This window comes from Aquarana catesbeiana, linkage group LG05 (genome assembly GCF_042186555.1).
Source record: "Aquarana catesbeiana isolate 2022-GZ linkage group LG05, ASM4218655v1, whole genome shotgun sequence".
Taxonomy (NCBI): domain Eukaryota; kingdom Metazoa; phylum Chordata; class Amphibia; order Anura; family Ranidae; genus Aquarana; species Aquarana catesbeiana.
Genome location: NC_133328.1, coordinates 131,414,646 through 131,435,803, shown reverse-complemented (window position 1 = coordinate 131,435,803; position 21,158 = coordinate 131,414,646). Strand labels below are relative to the sequence as shown.

Sequence of the window (21,158 nt, the reverse complement as noted above, 5' to 3'; positions counted from 1 at the left end):
AAATGTTTCTACAGGAACTAGTGAATGAGCCCATAAATTGATCCAGCACTTTGCCCATGCAGGACAAAGTGGTTGGCAGTTGCACCAGCAGTCTACAGTTTCCTTCCCTTTGGGCCCCCCTCATCTTTCTTAAGCTGTAGAAGAAATGTCCTTAGCAAGGTCACTGCTGCTTTGATTGCTGCCGTCACTCAATAAAACACTTCTTCTGGATGTAGGGAAGCATCTGACATGTCACCTGCCTCCCTAAAATGCTGCAAATGGGCCCTGAGCAACCATTTACCAGGCCCCAGTGCTTTCCTGTGGGGAGGGGTCTGTGCCATTCACTCAATTGTCGACAGTTGCTTTGACAATCGATGGTGATAGAGCAGTAAAAGTTGTCAACAATTGCTGGTAACCTTGTAGATGGTGGCCGCGGAGATCTGAAAGTTTTGGAAGCAGCAGTAAATGTCAGTATGATCACCAGAGGGTGACTAGGACTGGGTTGCTGGGGTGGTTTGAAATTTTTTAAGAGAGCAGTCTTCTACATACTATATACTCTGTAGCTGCCAATGAACCCAGGTCTCAATGGAAATGTAAAATCAGTATGACAGGGGTCCTATTATTGGTTACAAGGGGTAGAGGAGAAAGGATACCTTTTCCATGTTGTTAATAAGAGAGATTAGAAAAATCTGTTTTTAATTTATGGAAATTTGCTAACTCTCTCAACAACAAACAACAATCCTGTACATACTCTATGGGAATATTTACTTGACAAACTGAAACTATGATCAATAACAAGTTCTGGCTGTTAAAATTCTCCTGCATTATGTTCCTCCCCTTTCTGCCCTTGCTTACTCTCTGCTATGGTTGCATCCTCCCGCCCTTACCTATGGCAATTTTTAGATATTCCTAAACTCGTCCTTTAAATGTGCACTAAAATATTATCTTCTGTGTTGCTGCAGTTATACAGTAAAGAGCCATTGCTAGTAATGAATAATATCAACCAGAGAGCTGCTACTTCCAGGAAAAGCTGCAACTGTGCCAAAGTCTAAAATTCAGTCATCTTCCTCTATAGCACATGTGTCCAACACAAGGCCCATGGGCTGAATCCAGCCCACCAGGCAATTTCATGTGGCCCTCGCATTTCTCCTGCAGCTGGGGCACTGCCCTTGTCTCCACGACCAATTTGTCTCAGCAGTTGGCAGCAGAGAAGAGGACAAAACTCACAGATCCCACACCTCTCTGTGCAGCTACAGTACCCTTTCGTCTCCAGCTTCCCTGGTCTCCGCATTTAAAAGACTCCCAGCAGTTGACTCCAGCCCTCCTCTGCTCCTCCTCCAGACCCTGCACTTTATGCTTCCCAGCTCCTCCCCGGCAGCAGCACAAAGTAAGGGGGGTGCACTGTGATGTAAAGGTGGGTGGGGGACTCTTGACTTTGGATGTAAGGGGGAGTGGGGTGCTCTGAACATATAGCCTTACAGATACAGCCAGCCCTTTGAGGGCATCCATAATGCTGATGCGACCCACAATGAAATGGAGTTTGACACCCCTGCTCTATAGTAAATTTGTCACAAACCATGACAGTTAAAGATGAGCATATGATAAAAAAAATTGTTTACTCTACATGAAAACTGCATGTCAAAACAATCAATGGGTTTTGAATTATCTTCTGCTGAAGTTTAATGCAAATCTAACCTTTTCTGTTAAAAGATATAAGTAGCGTATCTGTACTAAAATATAGGGGATTAAACCTTATTTTTGATAAAAAGTCCATGTGATGATTGCAGACTGCATTAATGTGTCTCAGCTGTACCCAGGTGCTCAAAGAAACGCAATGAGAAGTTGAACTTTACAAGTCGAGTGTAGGCACACTCAGATCACATGCAGCAATGCAGGCACCTTTTAATTGGTGACACCTGCATCAAATTATGAGATGAGTCTATCGAAGACCAGCTCCCTTGAGGAGATTCAGGTTTTCCTAGAACTGATCAAACGCATTTGGAAGGCAGTTAGGGCTCATTTCACATGTGTGGGCGAGGGACAGTAAAAAATTATGATTGTACATGTCGTGACTCGTGACCTTGATGCTTTGCGTCCACAGAAAATTTAACTTGGCTAACAGAGTTTGATAGGCAGGGCACTGCTTTTCAGATGCATCCATTAAAGTCAATGGGTACATGCCGCAAACATCGAGCTAAACACTTGTGATGCAGTATTTTAATATAAAAATCCACCTTGAGATTTTCATAGGACGTGAGGCACTGCTGTCTATGTGAAAAAGCCTTAAAGTGATTGTAAAGTCTTGTTTAAAAAAAGAACATTAAATAACAAAAATGTTATACTTACCTGCTCTTTGCAGTTCGTTTTGCACAGAGCAGCCTAGGTCCTCCTCTTCTCGGGTGCCTCTTTGCTGCTCCTGGCCCTTTCCTCCTGTCGAGTGCCCCCACAGCAAGCAGCTTGCTACAGGGACACCTGAGCTGAGCTGCAGCTCTGTGTGTCCATTCAGACACAGAGCTGCCGTTCAGCCCTGCCCCCTCTCCCCCCTGATTGGCTAACTGACTTTGATTGACACCCACGGAAGCCAATGGCGCCGCTGCTGTGTCTGAGCCAATCAGAGGGGAGAGTCCCGGACGGCCGAGGGATTCGTGGACATCGCTGGACAGAGATGGGGCTCAGGTAAGTATTAGGGGGTGCTGTGGTGGCTGCTACATATAGAATGCATTAAGATAGAAAACCTTCTGCCTTTACAACTCCTTTAAGGGCCAGTGTTGATGGGCTGTGGTGTTTGCGTCACTGGGAAAATGCAACTTGCTTTCAGCTGCATTCTGCTTATGTTTGAGCGCACTTTAAGATGTCTTTGAGATCATTCAGAGTGCATTAGACCTGCAGATAGCCTCTGGCTCACCCGCATTTGGGCTCTTTCTAAGCCACATCAATCTACTTCAAATTTTTTTTTTTTTCATCCCTGTTTACACCTATCATTTACAAACGTTAATGCTGTAATGAATTGCTTTATTCCTACTTCTGTTCCTCGTAGAATAGCCACATTTACCACTAACCTCCAAGGCTACCTCATACAAACTCAATTATTGCCAGCGGAAAAAAAAATACAAATATAAAAATTCTGAAAAAAATGATAATTTATTGTGCATGTGACTGATACTGCAAAGTGATTTTTTTTTTTTTTTCTTTTTTTTTTTAGGTTTACTGGTTAGAAATAGATTTTTATATTGTTTACATGTATAACTCTTATTTGAAGAGTTAATGCCCCCTTTACTTGTCAGAGGGCTAGCACCCAACATACAGGACTTCCCTGTCTCTCAAATATCCAAGAAATAATTCTTCAATTTTACTCTCACATTTTCCATTATACCTTCAAAATTGCATTTCAAGTGCACTTTTTAATCTCTCCGTACTGTAAACAGCTCATTTTAATACCAGCAAACCTCACAGGAATGTAAATTGCCCTGCCGTAGTAATACTTGCATCTTATTCATGTATTCAGGTTGGATCATTATTCCTAATAATGGATGTGAGCACTTAGATGGCAGATCTGTGTTTCGCGCCCTGAATTGCTTGTCAATCCTTTGAAAACACATGTGCGCCATATGATCTATCTGCTCATTGTTTTTCAATAACAAGAAGCTTAATCCTGTCTTTATTTTGTTAGAGCTGAAAGAACTTTGAGTTTATGTAGCCTATATATTCTTCAGCACTGTCTGTCTGTGTGCTTTTTTTTTTTCTTTCCCAGTTTGCAGAAATTGATACTAACAGTTTTGTCTCCATTAAGAGTTGCCCGTTTATTATTAATAGAAAGGAACTATCTATCTATGGCTTGGAAATGTGCCAGTCTGTTTGCAGCCAACGTCTGTTCTTCATTCCGTCACCAGCTACTGTATTGCTTTCTTGCTCATACTGTCATACCGGCAGGTAACTTGCCAACTTCTACAGGGAAGTGTGATAAGTTTATGAAGTCAAATGGTGACAATGTTGTCATAGTAGCGCCAGTAACACATGCATTGATTGCCGCAGATTTGAGGAGGTGGTGTGTTGTTTAATGAAGATTTTGCATTAGTGGTAATCCCCGGAGACACAGAGCCTATGTCAGTTCTTGGCACTGCTATGTATTAATTGTGGGCTAGGTGTAAAAATAAATCCTGAATCTTGACGTAACTGCAATCCATCTGTCCAGTTACTGAATTTTGTTTAGTGGATTTTTACACCTTAAAGTTCCCATAGACATTAGTTGACAGTCTTCTATTGTGGCTGTTTTTAGCGACACCTAAAGAGAAGTCTTCAATAGTCTTGAATGCTTGTATGTGGGGGACAAAGTTTTTAAAAAAAGGCTTTTCTGTTTGCTGTTCTCCATGCAATTCTCCCACTCTATTTCATTGCATGAACAGAAAAGCTGTCCAACATGTGCATTCTTGTTAAAGGAATTGGCATGGTCTAAAGATGCTGTGAAATGATCAGATCGTGCATGCGCGTTTGACCATACACTGATGTCCCTGATGAGTTTTAGAGCCACTTACCTTCTTATTTGTTTCTGTTTTAAAAAATAAAAATACAAGCAGAAAAATGGTCTTATGATCTTAAAGTGTCACTAAACCTACAACAGTAAAATGAGTCTGTATACGCAGTAAAGTATGTTTGTTATATTCACTGTGGAACCTAAGAGTGTTAATCCTCTACATTGTGTAAAAAGGCTGTTTGATCCTGTCTTCTCTGAGCCTCCCCTTCTTTCACAGTCCCCAATCCATCTCCTGATAGAGCAGAGGCTAGGGGACAAGCTGCACATGCTCAGTTTGGTGTGTATTGCTAGAGAGTTTTTTTTTTCCTTGGGAAAATGCATGTGATCAGCACAGGGCCAATTAGCACTGTCCAGACAGAGGGTCAGGGGTCCTGCAGCCTCATAGGTCAATCAGAGGAGAATGAAAACTCCTCCTATAATCTTTAACCAGACACTGATAGAAGTCACCTGCATGTAACCACATAGAGAACAAAATTATACCATTGCTTATAACGGTACAGAACAGTGCCCCCAATGTTATTGTGGCAGTGCAATAAACTGCGCTTCAGTACTGGTCTGTGAATAAAAGACGTAAAGATCTACTAAGCAGGTGATGCCACTTATTAATAAGATAATAAAAAAATATTTTATAATAAAGTGTACTGCACTAGATAATGTATGACAAGCTCCAATCTAATATGCTAGTGTATTTTTATTACAATGAATAGATTATGTTGCATTTGGTACAAAATAATTCTTAAAACAAAGTGACATATCTCATACCGTTATAGTTAAACAGTTCATTCATTGAGTGATTGAATGCCACTGTATATTAACAGTTCATTCAAAAACCAAAAGTCCAAGGAAAAAATGCTTTTTACATGTGTCACAAATCACAGCACACTGTCAAGTAACCACTGTTAATCCACCACGTGAATACACAATCCCTGAATTCTATTTGACCCCTTAATAAATAAATTAGGTCAAAAAAAGAGCTCATTAAGTGCAGATCCACTTCTCTTCCCTCTCCACGATTTCCTTTATATCTGTATGCTCCTGAGATATTAAGACCTGATGGTTATTCAGTTAAAACAAAAACATAACGTTCCCAAAGCATAAAACCACCAAGTGTTTAGGATAAAAGCAAAGTTCAAAACATTGACAAATCAGTTGCTAAATAGCATGGTTAACCTTGTTGCCACCCATAAAACACACATGTGCGGTGTCCAAAGGGTGGGCTCTGACTCCTACACAGCTCGCATACGCATCGCTGGGCGGCCATTGTTTCTGTGTGCTCACTGCATTCTCCCAGCACAGAGACTGTGCTGATAAATTCAGCTCTCAGTCCCCACTAGCGATCCGTAGCCTGCAGGGCTGTCTCCCAATCATGTGACCACTGTGGCAGCCAATCACAGTGGTCACATGATCACCAATCCTTCCTGTCCCCCCCCCCCTTTTTTAAGTTACTTGTAGCAGGATGACTTCTGTCACTCCACATATTTAGTAGGTGGAGTTTTTTTTACATCATACCACTACAAATAGGCTGCTTTCACACTGGGGCCGCGGAAGCCACTAGTGGTTGAAGAAAGGGTTCAAACCGCCCATGTTGCAGCTTTTCAGGAGCTTCGGAAGTGCTGCCCGTGCATTCCAATGGCCAGGGGTGGTTTAGAAGCGCTGTATACAGCACTCCCAAACAGCCCCAAAGATGCTGCAGGACTTTCTTTCCTGTCCCGCACCGCCCTAGTGTGAAAGCACTCAGGCTTTCATACTGGGGTGGCTTAGGAGGCGGTTTTCAGACGCCTGAAAGTAGCCATAATTTAGCATCCATCGACACTGATGCCAAGAGAGGGAGTGCTGTTACTGAGTAAATTTAACAGAGTTATTTAACCCACTGTACTTGACCCACTGTGATAATAGTCCATGTCTCCAAACTCCAAATATTATGGCAAAAAAATGAGGTTGCCTTGGGTTATCTACTTTCCAAAAAAAGGCTAGTTTTAGGGGGTATACTATTCTGGCATTTATATTCGATATACTTTATAACAGAAATTAAGGAAACATTTTTTTTTCATGTTTTTGAATTTCCTATGATACTTAGCATCATCTGATGGCCAAAAGCAGTATATTCCTGTTTTAAATACATGAAAAACATTCATCCTGCACAGGAAATGGCCTAGTAACTTTTGGGGGTTTTTCCCCCCTTTTGTACAGAACAAATGTACATGCACTTTTACTGGGCGAGTCGCTATCTAAAAATTTTATACAAATCTACCCCTTAATGTATGTTGTTCCTATATAGAATCATGCTGCTTTAGATTGTATTTGTTTACCTTATGCTGTTTAAAAATTAATTCTACCTTATGCAAAAAAAAAAAAAATAATAATAAGTGCACTAATATTTCAAAACACAATAATGCATAATACTGTAGCCATGATCGTGAATCATGGGGCAATGAGCTGGCTCCTTCAGACGCTTCCTATTATAAATACATCAATAATAGTGCAGCATAGTGACTAAGAAGCTGAAATAGAGGACATACACTATAGAATGTTATGCAGAAGCACAGATTATAGAGCCGTACACATTACATGAGAAAATCTCTTCTAACCAATTATATTTGCTAGAAATGGACATTGCAAGGCATCTATAGTATCCGGCAGCAGTTGAGGTGCAATTAAAATTGAAACATTTCAGCATTCTCAATCAAATATTTATATTTATGATACCGTTAGCATATGGTTTATAGGTGCCCTGGGAGCAAGGTAATGGACTGTCTGCTAAATGTATTTTATTGCATATAGCCATCTGATTCTTCTGTATATTTATACCATGATTGACACTCCTCGGTTTAGAATGAATTATGTTTTTCTTTACACTAAGAAGGTTTCATTTAAGGATATAGACTTGTCAGGCTCTAGTAAAGGAGCTTTTCCACTTTAACGTGCATATTAAACTAAAGTCCAAACTTGAAGGCCAATACATGGATTCCTACAGGAATGTTTTCAGGATCTAGTTCTGCTGGATGACTACTTAATAAAGGGCCGCATGCTATAATATTTATACCCTTTATTCATCTGAGATCAGCTGATTAAAATTGGCTATTATTCATAAAATGTGGTAAAGTTTACTCTGTATATGTGTTTTTATACTCATCCTTTGTGAGTAGTCATTTTACATTTAATAAAGCCTTTGAAACTAGTTACCAGTGAGCACTTAGATCTCCTTTCTCTCACCATTCATACCCCTGGGGATATCGGTTGGAGGTCTTGGACCCTGCCTGGATGACTTGCCCATATGGGACATGTGCTGTTGACCATCTGTTAGCTCAGTGGTCCACATCCTGAGGTGAGCGAAGTGAGTGTGGTGGAGGGATAGTCACTATTGCATTGGATTTATGCTTCTGTCACGTGGAATTCTCTTCAGTGCTTGCTGAGACTGCTAGTTCTTCTCTTGCTCTTTCTGGTTTATTATTGGACTTTTATTACATTTATATGTTTTACTGAACCTTGTTATGTGCTGCACTCTTTTTTATATCTTGGCTATTTTTCATAGACTCGCATTTGCGTTAAACATAGAACAGCGATGGCAAAAAAAAAGACCAAGTGGGCCATCAAGCACCATTTATTTTTATATTTTTTTCTATTTAATGTAATCATATATTTTATTTTTTTAACTCTTCTGAAAGTCTGTTCCAAGCATCAACTTTCAGTAAAATAATACTTTCTAAGATTAGTTTTGCACTTTCCTCCTGCTAGTGTAAAATTAAGTCTCTGTTTTCTTGAACTTACCTTCATAATAAAAAAAAACTGCTCTCCTGAACCTTATTCGTGACCTTGATGTATTTAAAGGTTTTAATCATATCTTATCTCCCCTTTCCCTTCTTACTTTACACTGTATATATTAAAGTGGAACTTTAATCAAAACTAACTCTAAACCTACTCTCTGCCACTTTCCAAACCTAATCTATCTATCCCTATAAAGAAAAAGAATACTATACTTGCCTCTTCCACAGCCACTCCGGTCCAGTCCCACACTGAGCTGTCAGCAGTGGCTTCAGTATGTGGGAGTGTGCAGGAGAGGCAGCTGACAACAGAAGTCCTATAGTAAGTCTATGGATGACATCACTTCCCAGGCATTTCCCGGCCGTTGCATACAGCAAACGCTGCTGAGACCGGACCGGATCGGCTGCAAAACAGGTGAGTATGGCAATTTTTTCTTTACAGGGCTAGATAGATTAGGTTTAGAATGTGGCAGTAAGTAGGTTTAGCATTAGGTTTTGGCTAAACTTCCACTTTAAGTTCCTGAAGTCTCCTGACGTGTATTATCAACTGAACCTTTCACCATTTTCATTGCCGATCTCTAGACTTGTTGTATCTTATCTAAATCTTTTTGTAAATGAGGTCTCTGGAACTGGAAACAGTGTTCTAATTGAGGTCTAACTAAACATCTGTATAGGGGAGTCAAGATCTCCTGCCTCCCGCTGGTGATCCCTCCACTGATGCACTGTTTGCTCAGTTTGCAGTCATCCAAAATAATTTTCCTCTGTACTGCTGGCCAATATTGTGTCCCCAATATCATACTTGATCAGGGGATTCTTCTCCCCTAGGTGCATTGTTTTAAATTTATAAACATTGAATTGTAGTTTCCACTGCTGTGACCAATGCCATATCATCTTCTATTAGAATTTGGTTGCTGTGGGCATTAACTTTCATGTTGTTAATAATAATAAAAATCCCTGTCCCCGTTTACCTGGCACGCAAGGAATAATAGCATTATTATACAATTCATAGAAATGATGTTGTTTATAATAGCTGCAGTATATGTACACTCCGTCTGAACTAACCCAGATGAGTGCTGATATATAAGCACAGGTATATCTCAGCTTCTGTTTAAATCCACCACTTTGAAATGGACATTGCTCTAAATCCAACTTTCCAAACTAAGGTTCTTCCAGAGTTTGCTAGGGGTTCCTCAAGCAGTATAGATTGATCTCCCACCTTCAGTGACCACCAATGTAAGAGTGCCATTTCCCACTGGTATGCATTCACATGGGCCCTGAAACCCTTATATTGTGAATGAGTAATGTATTTATGCTCCAGGAGCTGCATGCATGTTATTCATGTTATTGAATGTGGAAGGAGCATCTTTGTCCTGACTTGACAGGCATGCAAGTGCGTTTAAATGCATAATGTCTGCATTCGAGCCTGCTTAGGATATGCATCTGTGTCCATATAGCTGCTGCATTCTTATTCAGTAACATAGGCTGCCTGCTCGCATTCCAGGTGGCTCTAGCCACATAAACGACTCAATCATGCTGTAGTGACTTCAGTGCCTAAGGAGTCATTTCTATACTTATCACCAATGTAGAGTGGCTTTTCTCTATTGACCACCAATGTGAGTTGGCATTTTTCCACTGATCACAAGTGTAAAGGGTTTTTCATTTGTTGACCACCAATGTGAGGCAGCATTTTTCCATTGACCACCAATGTGAGGGGCATTTTTCCATTGACCACCAATGTGAGGGGGCATTTTTCCATTGACCATTAAGATGAGGGGGCATTTTTCCATTGACCATTAAGGTGGAGCCTTTTTTTCATTGACTACCAATGTGGGGAGGGCTTTTTTCCATTGGCCATTATCACGAGGGGGCATTTTTCCATTGGCCACCAATGTGAGGGAAAATTTTTCTACTGACCCATGTGAGGGGACGCTTTTCCACTGACAGCTAGTGGGACACATGAGAGGCACTTTTCAGGCGCTATTTTTAGCGCTAAAACGCCTGAAAAGCTCCTCAGTGTGAAAGGGGTCTCACAGTCTGTGTTTCATTATTATTTTCATTATTCATTTTATTATTCTCACCACATAGAGTAAGGTAATGTAAAAATAAATCCACTTTGGGTGTCAAATACCCTAGAAGGTGTCAGTCTGGCGGCCCTCCAGCTGTTGCGGAACTACAAATCCCATGAGGTGAGGCTTTGCAAGGCCGACAGTTAAAAAGAATGACTCCCACAGGCAGAGGCATGATGAGACATAGCTATACCATTTTCTTTCTTCTTTCGCAACTTATTGATGATACTAATTAGCAGGGGTTCCCTGAAACCTTAAATAATTTCAAGGGTTTCTCTGGTGTATAAACTTTGAGAAAGCCTGCTCTAAACAGATAAACATCAGCTGGATCATACTTTTCCTTGTTCAATCGTTTTTATTAGACGTTTTAGGCAATACAATAAGAAAAAGTTGTTACGAAATTAAGAATGAATGTTGACAACCGCCACATGGATCATACTTTTTCATGAATGAAACTGTCTTTCTATTGAAAGAAATCATGAAAAGTTTTATTTCAGAGGGGCTTACTGTCATTTCTATTGATTTATATACAGTATGAAACCTGGAAATAAAGCAAAATAAAAGGGCAACAAATCTGATTTTTTTTTTCCCCCTTATTATTTGACCTGAACTGGAATTGAACCCAGTTACTATGAACAATAGCTCCACTCTTATTTACTACTATGAGCAACAGCTCCACTCTTATTTACTCCTGATTCCATAAATCAGACCCACTCTTATGCCACGTACACATGATCGGATTTTCCGACAACAAACCTGTGGATTTTTGTTCAAAGGATGTTGGCTCAAACTTGTCTTGCATACACACAGTCACACAAATGTTGGGCAAAAATTTTGAACGTTAGAACGCGGTGACGTACAAGACGTACGATGAGCCGAGAAAAAAAGACACTCAATAGCCAATGCGGCTCTTTCTGCTTAAGGTAAATAGAGATATTATATATATATATATATATATATATATATATATATATATATATATATATATATATATATATATGTAATATAGGAGTATCTCCATTGTGTAGTATTCAAAACAGGTTTATTCAAAACAACATAGTAACTTACATGTACAGCATAAAATGAACAGCACAGATCCCAGTACTTCCGGTCTCGGCCGGAAGTGAAGACACCTGACTCTTCCCTGGTGCGTATCGTCGCTGCCCACGTGACTTTATCTTTGATCTGTACTGTTCATTTTATGCTGTACATGTAAGTTACTATGTTGTTTTGAATAAACCTGTTTTGAATACTGCACAATGGGGATACTCCTTTCTATTGCATGCCTCCACCCAACTTGCCGAACTTGAGGCCTTCCATTGGAGATTTGCCAGACCTGTGACGATTGGAGGAGACTGATCGATTGATGGTGTTTCATCCACTTCCTGATTGCAGGCTCGACTTGACCCTAGGGGTCTTTGCTAGAGGTGAGAGGCTGGGGGAAACGTGTGGCGCACCACGGAGTACGGTTATTAAGAGGAACTTGTCACCTATCATCGTTTGCACTTGCACTTTTTTCATCTATTTGTTGCACAAACTGTTTTATGAAGACTCACTTTGTTCACGTTGGAACTGTATTACATTAATTGGATTGACTTGTGGCTATTTTTATAGCGTTTCTGCACTTTATGCGATTTTTGTTATTGCATGCGACTTTTTTATCTCATGCGATTTTTCTCAATTTTTTCTAAATTTGTGATTTTTTTTTTCATCTTGATGCACTTTTAGACTATTTTTGGATTTATTCACCTTCATTTGAATTGTTTATTTATTTGATGTCATATTTCATGCATTTCACTGTTATTTTTCCAATGTCACTTTTTATGAATTTAATGGATGTTTAGTCACTTTATTTATGTGATTTTGCTCTTTACGCATATGCACTTTACTTGAAGAATTGGATTATATTTATTTTATCACATTTATGCACTTTGAGTTAGCGCCACATATCTCTATTTACCTTATTGTTTTTCTGTGTGGGAACACTGCCATATGTGTGGCGGCTTCTTAGTCCTCTTTAGCTGCTTTGGCTCGCCTTGGTTTTGTGCATTCGTTTTCTTCTCTGGCTCCTGCTTGATTCCGAGCATGCGTAATTTTGTGCGACGGACTTGTGTACACACGATCGGACTTTCTGACAACAAGTTTTGTTGGCGGAAAATTTGAGAACCTGCTATCAAACATTTATTGCTTACATCGAACATTTCCTGTCGGAAAATCTGACCATGTGTACGCGGCATTAGAGTACCTGGCAAGCAGTCAGACCGCAATGGCTTTATAATACAGAACACATTCACTGACTATTTGGAGTATGAACTTGATTGTAAATATGCATGAGACAGAGCAATAATCTGCCATGCGCAGGCCAGTTTTAAATGACTCCCACTGTATGTCATATCACAACTATGAGAGCTTTGAATAGCGGGCATTTGTATGTTTTATGCCTTTTAAACAACTTTGTACTGTAGTTTTTGACAGATTTATGAATCTGCAATTGTTTTGTTCATTTCTAAGATCTGTAATCAGAATCTCATTCTGACTACAGAGAAGAGAAAGACTGTGACTGCCATCTAGTGGCCATATCATCTAAGTGCACTTGTAATATTTTCCAATACCTTCTAATCTGTAATCAGTCAATAATGTTGTTATTTACTGACAAGCACTCAGGTTGCCTTAATTATATGTAGATCCTGAAAATGAATGCATGATTGATGTCTTAAAAGGTTCAGCTTTATTAAGGTTTGGTTTGCTATGCAATTCATATCTCAATACTAAGTGAAATGCTGGATGTGGAAGATAAATATACCCTGTAATATGCCATTCTTCAACACTGCATTAGTTATTAAATGCTACTGTTTTCCCAGATGTCGAAGCACCTTGCGTGTCTGGGGTGCTGTTTATTTGTATGCTTATAATGGAACTTGTAGTAAAACAAATTCATTTTGGCTTTTGAAGTAGAAATCTACTAAAGGGCTCTTTGTAAGTTGAAGAAACATTTATTTTTTATTGGTCACTGTGACCCTGTTTTGAAGATATCCCTTTGTTTTCTGACCTGATGATAGTCATCACTAGGACAGGAATTGATAGAGGAAATTCTGCTGCTGACACAGCAAGAGCAATTGAAGCACTCTACCAGTCAGGAACCTATTTTTCAAAGCTAGGATTTCTTCTCAATTTGGAGAGACGTTCTTTCACTTTCATTGTGTCACTGGGACAGGAAGTAAAGGAAAATTTCCCCAATGAGGAAACAGCAATACAAATTTGACAGATGATGTAAGCTTTCCCGGTACTATCGCGAAACAATATATTCCTGGAGTAAAAAATAAATAAATTGTGTTAAACTAATAATTATGTATAAATGGTGCACCCGGTAAATTGTTTGACACAAGAAATACAGTAAATGCTGATGACACTGTATAGTTATAGTGCAATGTGGGATTACAATGTTATTGTAAGGATTTCTTTTGTTCTATATTAAGTCCATCTATGTATTTTTATTTGCAGAAAAACCCCAAACCTATAAGCTATCAGTTCCATCAAAATTTAGATTTCTACCGGGCACGGGGAGTAGACTTGATGAACAGATCACGGTGAGTATTGCATTCAGTAGCGTCTTTGGCTTAGTATGTGGTGTTTGTTTTTACCCTGATGGACATAGCTTCAACAGTGTATGCGTATTATTTTTATTGATAATATATATACATATTTCTAATTTAAAAAAAAAACATATATATATATATATATATATATATATATATATATACATATATATATATATATATACACATACACAGTGAGGGGAAAAAAGTGTTTGACCCCCTGCTGATTTTGTACGTTTGCCCACTGACAAAGAAATGATCAGTCTATAATTTTAATGGTAGGTGTATTTTAACAGTGAGAGACAGAATAACAACAAAAATATCCAGAAAAACGTATTTCAAAAAGTCATAAATTGATTTGCATTTTAATGGGTGAAATAAGTATTGGATCCCCTATCAATCACCAAGATTTCTGGCTCCCAGGTGTCTTCTATACAGGTAACGAGCTGAGATTAGGAGCACTCTCTTAAAGGGAGTGCTCCTAATCTCAGCTTGTTACCTGTATAAAAGACACCTGTCAACAGAAGCAATCTCTCCACCATGGCCAAGACCAAAGAACTGCCCAAGGGTGTCAGGGACTAGATTGTAGACCTACACAAGGATGGAATTGGCTACAAGACCATCACAAAGCAGCTTGGTGAGAGGGTGACAACAGTTGGTGCGATTATTCACAAATTGAAGAAACACAAAATAACTGTCAGTCTTCCTCGGTCTGGGGCTTCATGCAAAATCTCACCTCGTGGAGTTTCAATGAGCATGAGAATGGTGAGGAATCAGCTCAGTACTACACAGGAGAATCTTGTCAATGATCTCAAGGCAGCTGGGACCATAGTCACCAAGAAAACAAAAACAATTGATAACACACTACGCCATGAAGGACTGAAATCCTGCAGCACCCGCAAGGTCCCCCTGCACATGTACAGGCCGGTCTGACGTTTGCTAATGAACACCTGACTGATTCAAAGGAGAACTGGGTGAAAGTGTTGTCAGATGAGACCAAAATAGAGCTCTTTGGCATCAACTCAACTCGCCGTGTTTGAAGGAGGAGGAAAGCTGCCTATGATCCACCGTCAAACATGGAGGTGGAAACATTATTCTTTGGAGTGTTTTTCTGCTAAGGGGACAGAACAACTTCACCATATCGTAGGGCCATGTACCATCAAATCTTAGGTAGGATCATCCTCCTTTCAGCCAGGGTATTGAAAATTGGTCGTGGATTCCAGCATGACAATGACACGAAACACAACAAGGCACAACACAACAAAGAGGTGGCTCAAGGAGAAGCACATTAAGGTCCTGGAGTGGCTTAGCCAGTCTCCAGACCTTAATCCCAAAGAAAATATGTGGAGGGAGCTGAAGGTTCGAGTTAACAAACGTCAGCCTCAAAACCTTAATGACTTGGAGAGGATCTGCAAAGAGGAGTGGGATAAAATCCCTCCTGAGATGTGTGCAAACCCGGTGGCCAGCTTAAAGAAATATCTGACCTTCTGTAATTGCCAACAAGGGTTTTGCCACCAAGTACTAAGTCATGTTTTGCGAAGGGGTCAAATACTTATTTCACTCATTAAATGCAAATCAGTTTATAACTTTGTTTTAATTGCATTTTTTGGGGATATTTTTGTTGTCATTCTGTTTCTCACTGTTAAAATAAACCTACCATTAAAATTGCAGACTGATCATTTCTTTGTCAGTGGGCAAACATACAAAATCAGCAGGGGTTCAAATACTTTTTTCCCCTCACTGTGTATATGTATATATATATATATATATATATATATATATATATATATATATATATACACACACACACTATATTGCCAAAAGTATTGGTACACCTGCCTTTACACGCACATGAACTGTCCACAAGGTTTAGGAGTGTGTCTATGGGAATGTTTGACTATTCTTCCAGAATTGCATTTGTGAGGTCAGGCACTGATGTTGGACGAGAAGGCCTCACTCCTAGTCTCCACTCTAATTCATCCTAAATGTGTTCTATTGGGTTGAGGTCAGGACTCTCTGTAGGCCAGTCAAGTTCATCCAACCCAAACTCGCTCATCCATGTCTTTATGGACCTTGCTTTGTGCACTGGTCCAAATCATTTGGTGGAGGGAGGATCATGGTGTGGGGTTCTATTTTGTTAGGGGTTGGGCTTGGCCGCTTAGTTCCAGTGAAGGGAACTCTTTGGGTGTCAGCATACCTGTCCTGGAGTCCAGCGATGTTTGTTTCCATCAGCTCCTGGGTGCTGCCACCGCCATTGCAGGTAAGGGTACCCAGCAGTGTAACCTTACGGCTTCACGGCTGGAACCCTACTGCGCATGCCTGAGGCTCCGCTCCTCTCTCCTACTGGCCTGGCGACAGGGAGGGGAGGAGGAGGGAGCCCCCCGGTGATGTCACGGGGCGCGGCCCTGACTCCCGGAAGTGGGAACAGGATACCTGTCAAAGATACCTGGATACCTGTCAGGTATCCTGTTCCCCCTACCCCTCCCCCCCCCCCCCCCCGAAAGGTGCCAATTGTGGCACCAGAGGGGGAGAGGAGACAAATGAGCGGATGTTCCACTTTTGGGTGGAACTCCGCTTTAAGTACCAGGCGGTGAGATAAAGATCAAAATATGCCATAAAAGCTACTGTATCAATGATTAGCAGCATACTATGTCTCAAAAAAGTATATTGCACTGCTTACCTGGGACCAAATACAAAAGACAAAAGTCAATGCAATATCATTTAAAGGACATTTCCAGGCAACAAGTGAAATGATCACTAACCTGTTAATGCTATCCAGCAAACTAAAGTAAAATGGTTCACCGAGGTTCTTAAGCTTCCCCTTAGAACTGAGAAATGTGTAAATAGTAAAAAATTAGCACTAATGAATGAAAGGCATTTCTTATCCTATAGTTAACCCCTTGCAATTTTTTAAAATTATTTTTATATTTTGTCTAGAAAAGTCTTAAAGTGATAGGTGATAATAAATACACACTGTTTCATTTACATTGTCCCTTCTATTTCTGTATGTGGATGATGGCACTGTAATTATTTTAATAAAAAATAACATCTAAGTACCTTTTTTCTAATCAGGTAATGGCATGCCCCACCAGTCTGTGTCTTAGAATAACAGGGAGGTGAAGCCTCCATCAGTCTACATGTAATACCCCACCCCATTGTGTGCAGCTGGTTAGTGGGCATGGAGGAGGAGGGAGGAAATGTGCTCTCATGTACCACTGTGTATACACTGACATGTGTGACTCTAGCCACATGGGCTGCTCAAATGTGATAGGGAGGAAATGCTCAGCATAGAAACTCACTGAAAACTGAGCATGTGCAGAGTTGCCACCACTGAGTTGCCACCACTGAGCATGTGCAGAGTTGCAAAATCCTTAGCTGAATTGGGGACATGGACAGAAGGTAGAGATAGAGAGCCGCAGGATCAACCAGTTTTTTTTTTTTGCAGAATACAGAAAATGAATCTCATAGTCACTGAGTGAGTATGACCAGCATGTAATACAGCATTTATTGATAGTTTTTTTATGTGGATTTAGTGACACTAAGAATAAAAATTGTCAAAGCTGATTGTTGTAGAAATAATATAATGCTTACGTTATTTTTTTATCTTTAAATTTAGGGCTAATGCCAAGGCGGCACCCATAAATATAAATAAAGTCTCTAGCAGTTTAATAAATCTTGGAAGGAAATTAATTAGCCCAGCAATTCCAACTGGAGGAACAATGAATCCAATGACCTCACCACCAAATACCAACATAAACCATAGTGTTGGGAAACCCAGTTTCTCTGAAGTTCTTCCAAGTCAACCTGTTGCTGAACTGACACCACATCATGCTCTACCACCACTGCAGATGCCACAAAATCAGCGCATGATGAAATCGGAGAGCATGCCTGTGCACCTTAGCAAAGGTATGTGTCTTGTGGAAATCTACTGATATTTTACATTTCAGGTTTAGCTACTTCTGGTACCATCATGTAGATGGAAGCAGTGGTGGAACTATAGCACATTCAAAGAAGATTGTAACACTAAGGTCCCTAGGGTTGAGTGCCCTCCAAGGCTCGATGTTCTTCTTTGTTTTGTGTTTTTTTTTTTGTTTTGTTTTGTTGTTTTTTTACAGTGCATCTTAAAGCACAACTACATTGCATCTGAGCAACACAAACCAAAAACACTGTTTAATTCATTTTTAATATTCAAAGCAAACTCTCCCATCCATCCACGTCTCTATGCTTTATTTTGTTGAGAAATCATTTTAAAAAACACCCCCTAGCATTTCTGGCCGTGGCCATCTTGAAGAAGGGCAGGTGATTCATGTAGCATTTACTTCCTAGAATCCATCTGCCCTTAGCTCATGCATGCAAGTAGGAGGGTGTGCTTAACTGAGAAAATCCTTCCTCTCCAGAAGACTCCTGGTATGTATGACATCATTTGCCTAGGCATGGAAATCAGGAAGTAACTGAAGAAATGTAAAAAAAAGGTTTTAAACAAGTAAATGTGATCTACTTCCTATTTATTTACTCATGCTAGCAGCGTAAGGATTAAAAACAGTCAATGTTGATTAAGAGAGCAAAGTTCCACTTTAAGCCTTTTTCTGTTTTGGATAACGTAGAGAAAAATTAAATCTAATGGCATATTTTTTTTTGCTGTTTTCCTCCCTGCTGGAGATTCACCCTCTTTGTCCTGGTAACCAATTATCATCACAAAATTGATGGTAAATAAAAAACTTTACAGCTGTCACTGGAGGAGCAATAGAGAGGAAATTCCCAATAATGACACCTATTTCAGTGATAATTGAAATTCCCCTCAATCCATTGTTGTGTCTCTAGGTCACGAAGGTATTATATTTCCCAATGGGACACAAACTGCAAAAAAAAAGGCTACTTTCACATTGGGGCCACGGTGCATTAGCGGTAAAGCACCGCTCGTTTTAGCGGCGCTTTTCGGCCGCTAGCGGGGCACTTTCAACCCCCACTAGCGGCACAAAAAAGTGTTAGAACCGCCTGTGTTGTGGCGCTTCTGAAGCGCTAACTATGCATTCCAATGGGCAGGGGCGGTTTATGAGCGCTATATACAGCGCTCCCAAACCGCCCCAAAGAGGCTACTTGCAGAACTTTTTTTCCCCGTCCCTCAAGCGCACAACCCCAGTGTGAAAGCACTCCGGCTTTTACGCTGGGGAGGCATGGATGCCAGTGTTCAGGCACTTTACAGACAATACTACTACTATTTTTAACATTAAAACGCCTGAAAAACGCATTCAGTGCAAAAGTAGCCTTAACCCCTTCCTGCCGACCGTACGCAGATATGCGTACTCGGCTTTCCGGGGTTATACCGGGATGATGCCCGCAGCTGCAGGCATCATCCCGGTACCGTTGTTTACAGCGGGCGATCGGCTACCCGTGTATAACAACCGATGCGGCTAAAAGCCGCTCGGCTGTTATACCGGAGGAGCGGGAGGGGACATCCCCCCCCTCCCGCCACCTCCCGCCGCTGTTACCGGGCCTCCCGTGCGATCGGGAGGCCCGGTGTCCGTTCGGCTGCCTTCGGCGGCTGGGGGCGGGCTGGAACGAAGCTGCGAGCGGCTTCGTTCCAGCCTTCTTGTTGTAAACGCGGAAGCGACGTCATGACGTCACTTCCCGTTTACTCGGCTGCCAATGGCGCCGAATTTAAAAAAGTACACAGTATTCAGAATCACTGTTTTCGGCGATCTGAATACTTTGAAGTGTAAAGGAGGGATGGGGGGATCTTTTAGACCCCCCATCCCTTCATAAAGAGTACCTGTCACCACATATTACTGTCACAAGGGATGTTTACATTGCTTGTGACAGCAATAAAAGTAAAAAAAAAAAAAAAAAAAAATTTAAACACAATTTATAAAGTACAAAAATAAATAAAATAAATAAAAAAAAAAAAAAAAAAAATTTTTAAAGTGCCCCTGTCCCCACGAGCTCGCGCAGCGAAGAAAACGCATACGGAAGTCGCGCCCGCATATGTAAACGGTGTTCAAACCACACATGTGAGGTATCGCCGCGATCGTCAGAGCGAGAGCAATAATTCTAGCCCTAGACCTCCTCTGTAGCTCAAACCTGGTAACCATAAAAATTTTTAAAGCGTCGCCTATGGAAATTCATAGGTACCGTAGTTCGTCGCCATTCCACGAGTGCGTGCAATTATAAAGGGTGACATGTTTGGTATCTATTTACTCGGCGTAACATCATCTTTCACATTATACAAAAAATTGGGGTAACTTTACTGTTTGGATTTTTTAAAATTCATGAAAGTGTCACTTTTCCAAAAATTTGCGTTTAAAACACCGCTGCACAAATACCGTGTGATAAAAAATATTGCAACAATCGCCATTTTATTCTCTAGATTCTCTGCTAAAAAATATATATATAATGTTTGGGGGTTCTAAGTAATTTTCTAGCAAAAAATACGGATTTTAACTTGTAAACACCAAATTTCAAAAATAGGCTTAGTCATGAAAGGGTTAAACAAACTTTTGAGTTTTGCACATTTTGAGTCTCTTTAACCACTTGTCTACCGAAACGATATTTAAAATGTCCGCACACATGTTAAAATCTGCATTTTTTTTTGTAGAAATTACTTTAAACTCCTAAAACAATTATATATTTCCAGAAAGCAGAGACCCTGGAGAACAAAATGGTGGGAGTTGCAATTTTTGTCACATGATGTATGCGCAGCTATTTATCAAACACATATTTTCTAGAAAAACTAAACTAATTTTAATGCAAACAAATACAATATTTTATCCAATTTCTTTGGTAAGGTATAGAAGATGGGGTTGTGTCGAGTAAATAGACACATGTCAAGCCTTAAAATTGTGTGCACTCTTGAAATCGCAAAAAACTATAATAATCAAAATTCTTCATAGGTGATGCTTTAAAAGCTTTTACAGGTTATTCATTTAGAGTTAAAGTGGTTGTAAACCCCATTCATGAAATTTGACCTAGGCACATATGTTTGTAGTATTTACTTATCTCTCTCTTCAAAGCTCTGAGTGCCATGTCTTTCTGCTGCTCCGTTCCTCTGTTATCAGCAGAGTCGCTTCTGACAAGTTCTCCGACATATGAGGTAACAGCAGCTAAAAATGTGTGTTGGGGAGGGAGCTTAGCGGTAGATAAGCAGAGAGCTTGTCTCTTCAGACTACAGCTCTTCATGTTCCTTCATTCCTCAGCCTATGTGAAGTCTCTCACACAGTGTGAGCCCAGA

At 40.2% G+C, this 21,158-nt stretch overlaps 1 protein-coding gene across 4 annotated transcripts in view; it reads left to right on the top strand.

Annotated features, from left to right (window-relative positions):
- TBC1D5 (TBC1 domain family member 5) overlaps nucleotides 1–21,158 on the top strand; it is an 842,416-nt gene that overhangs the window by 683,010 nt on the left and 138,248 nt on the right. For all 4 annotated transcript variants that reach the window (XM_073630202.1, XM_073630199.1, XM_073630201.1 and 1 more), the window contains 2 exons: nucleotides 13,839–13,924; nucleotides 17,550–17,839. In XM_073630202.1, the coding sequence (XP_073486303.1) occupies nucleotides 13,839–13,924; nucleotides 17,550–17,839 (376 nt within the window). The remainder of the gene's footprint in view (nucleotides 1–13,838; nucleotides 13,925–17,549; nucleotides 17,840–21,158) is intronic.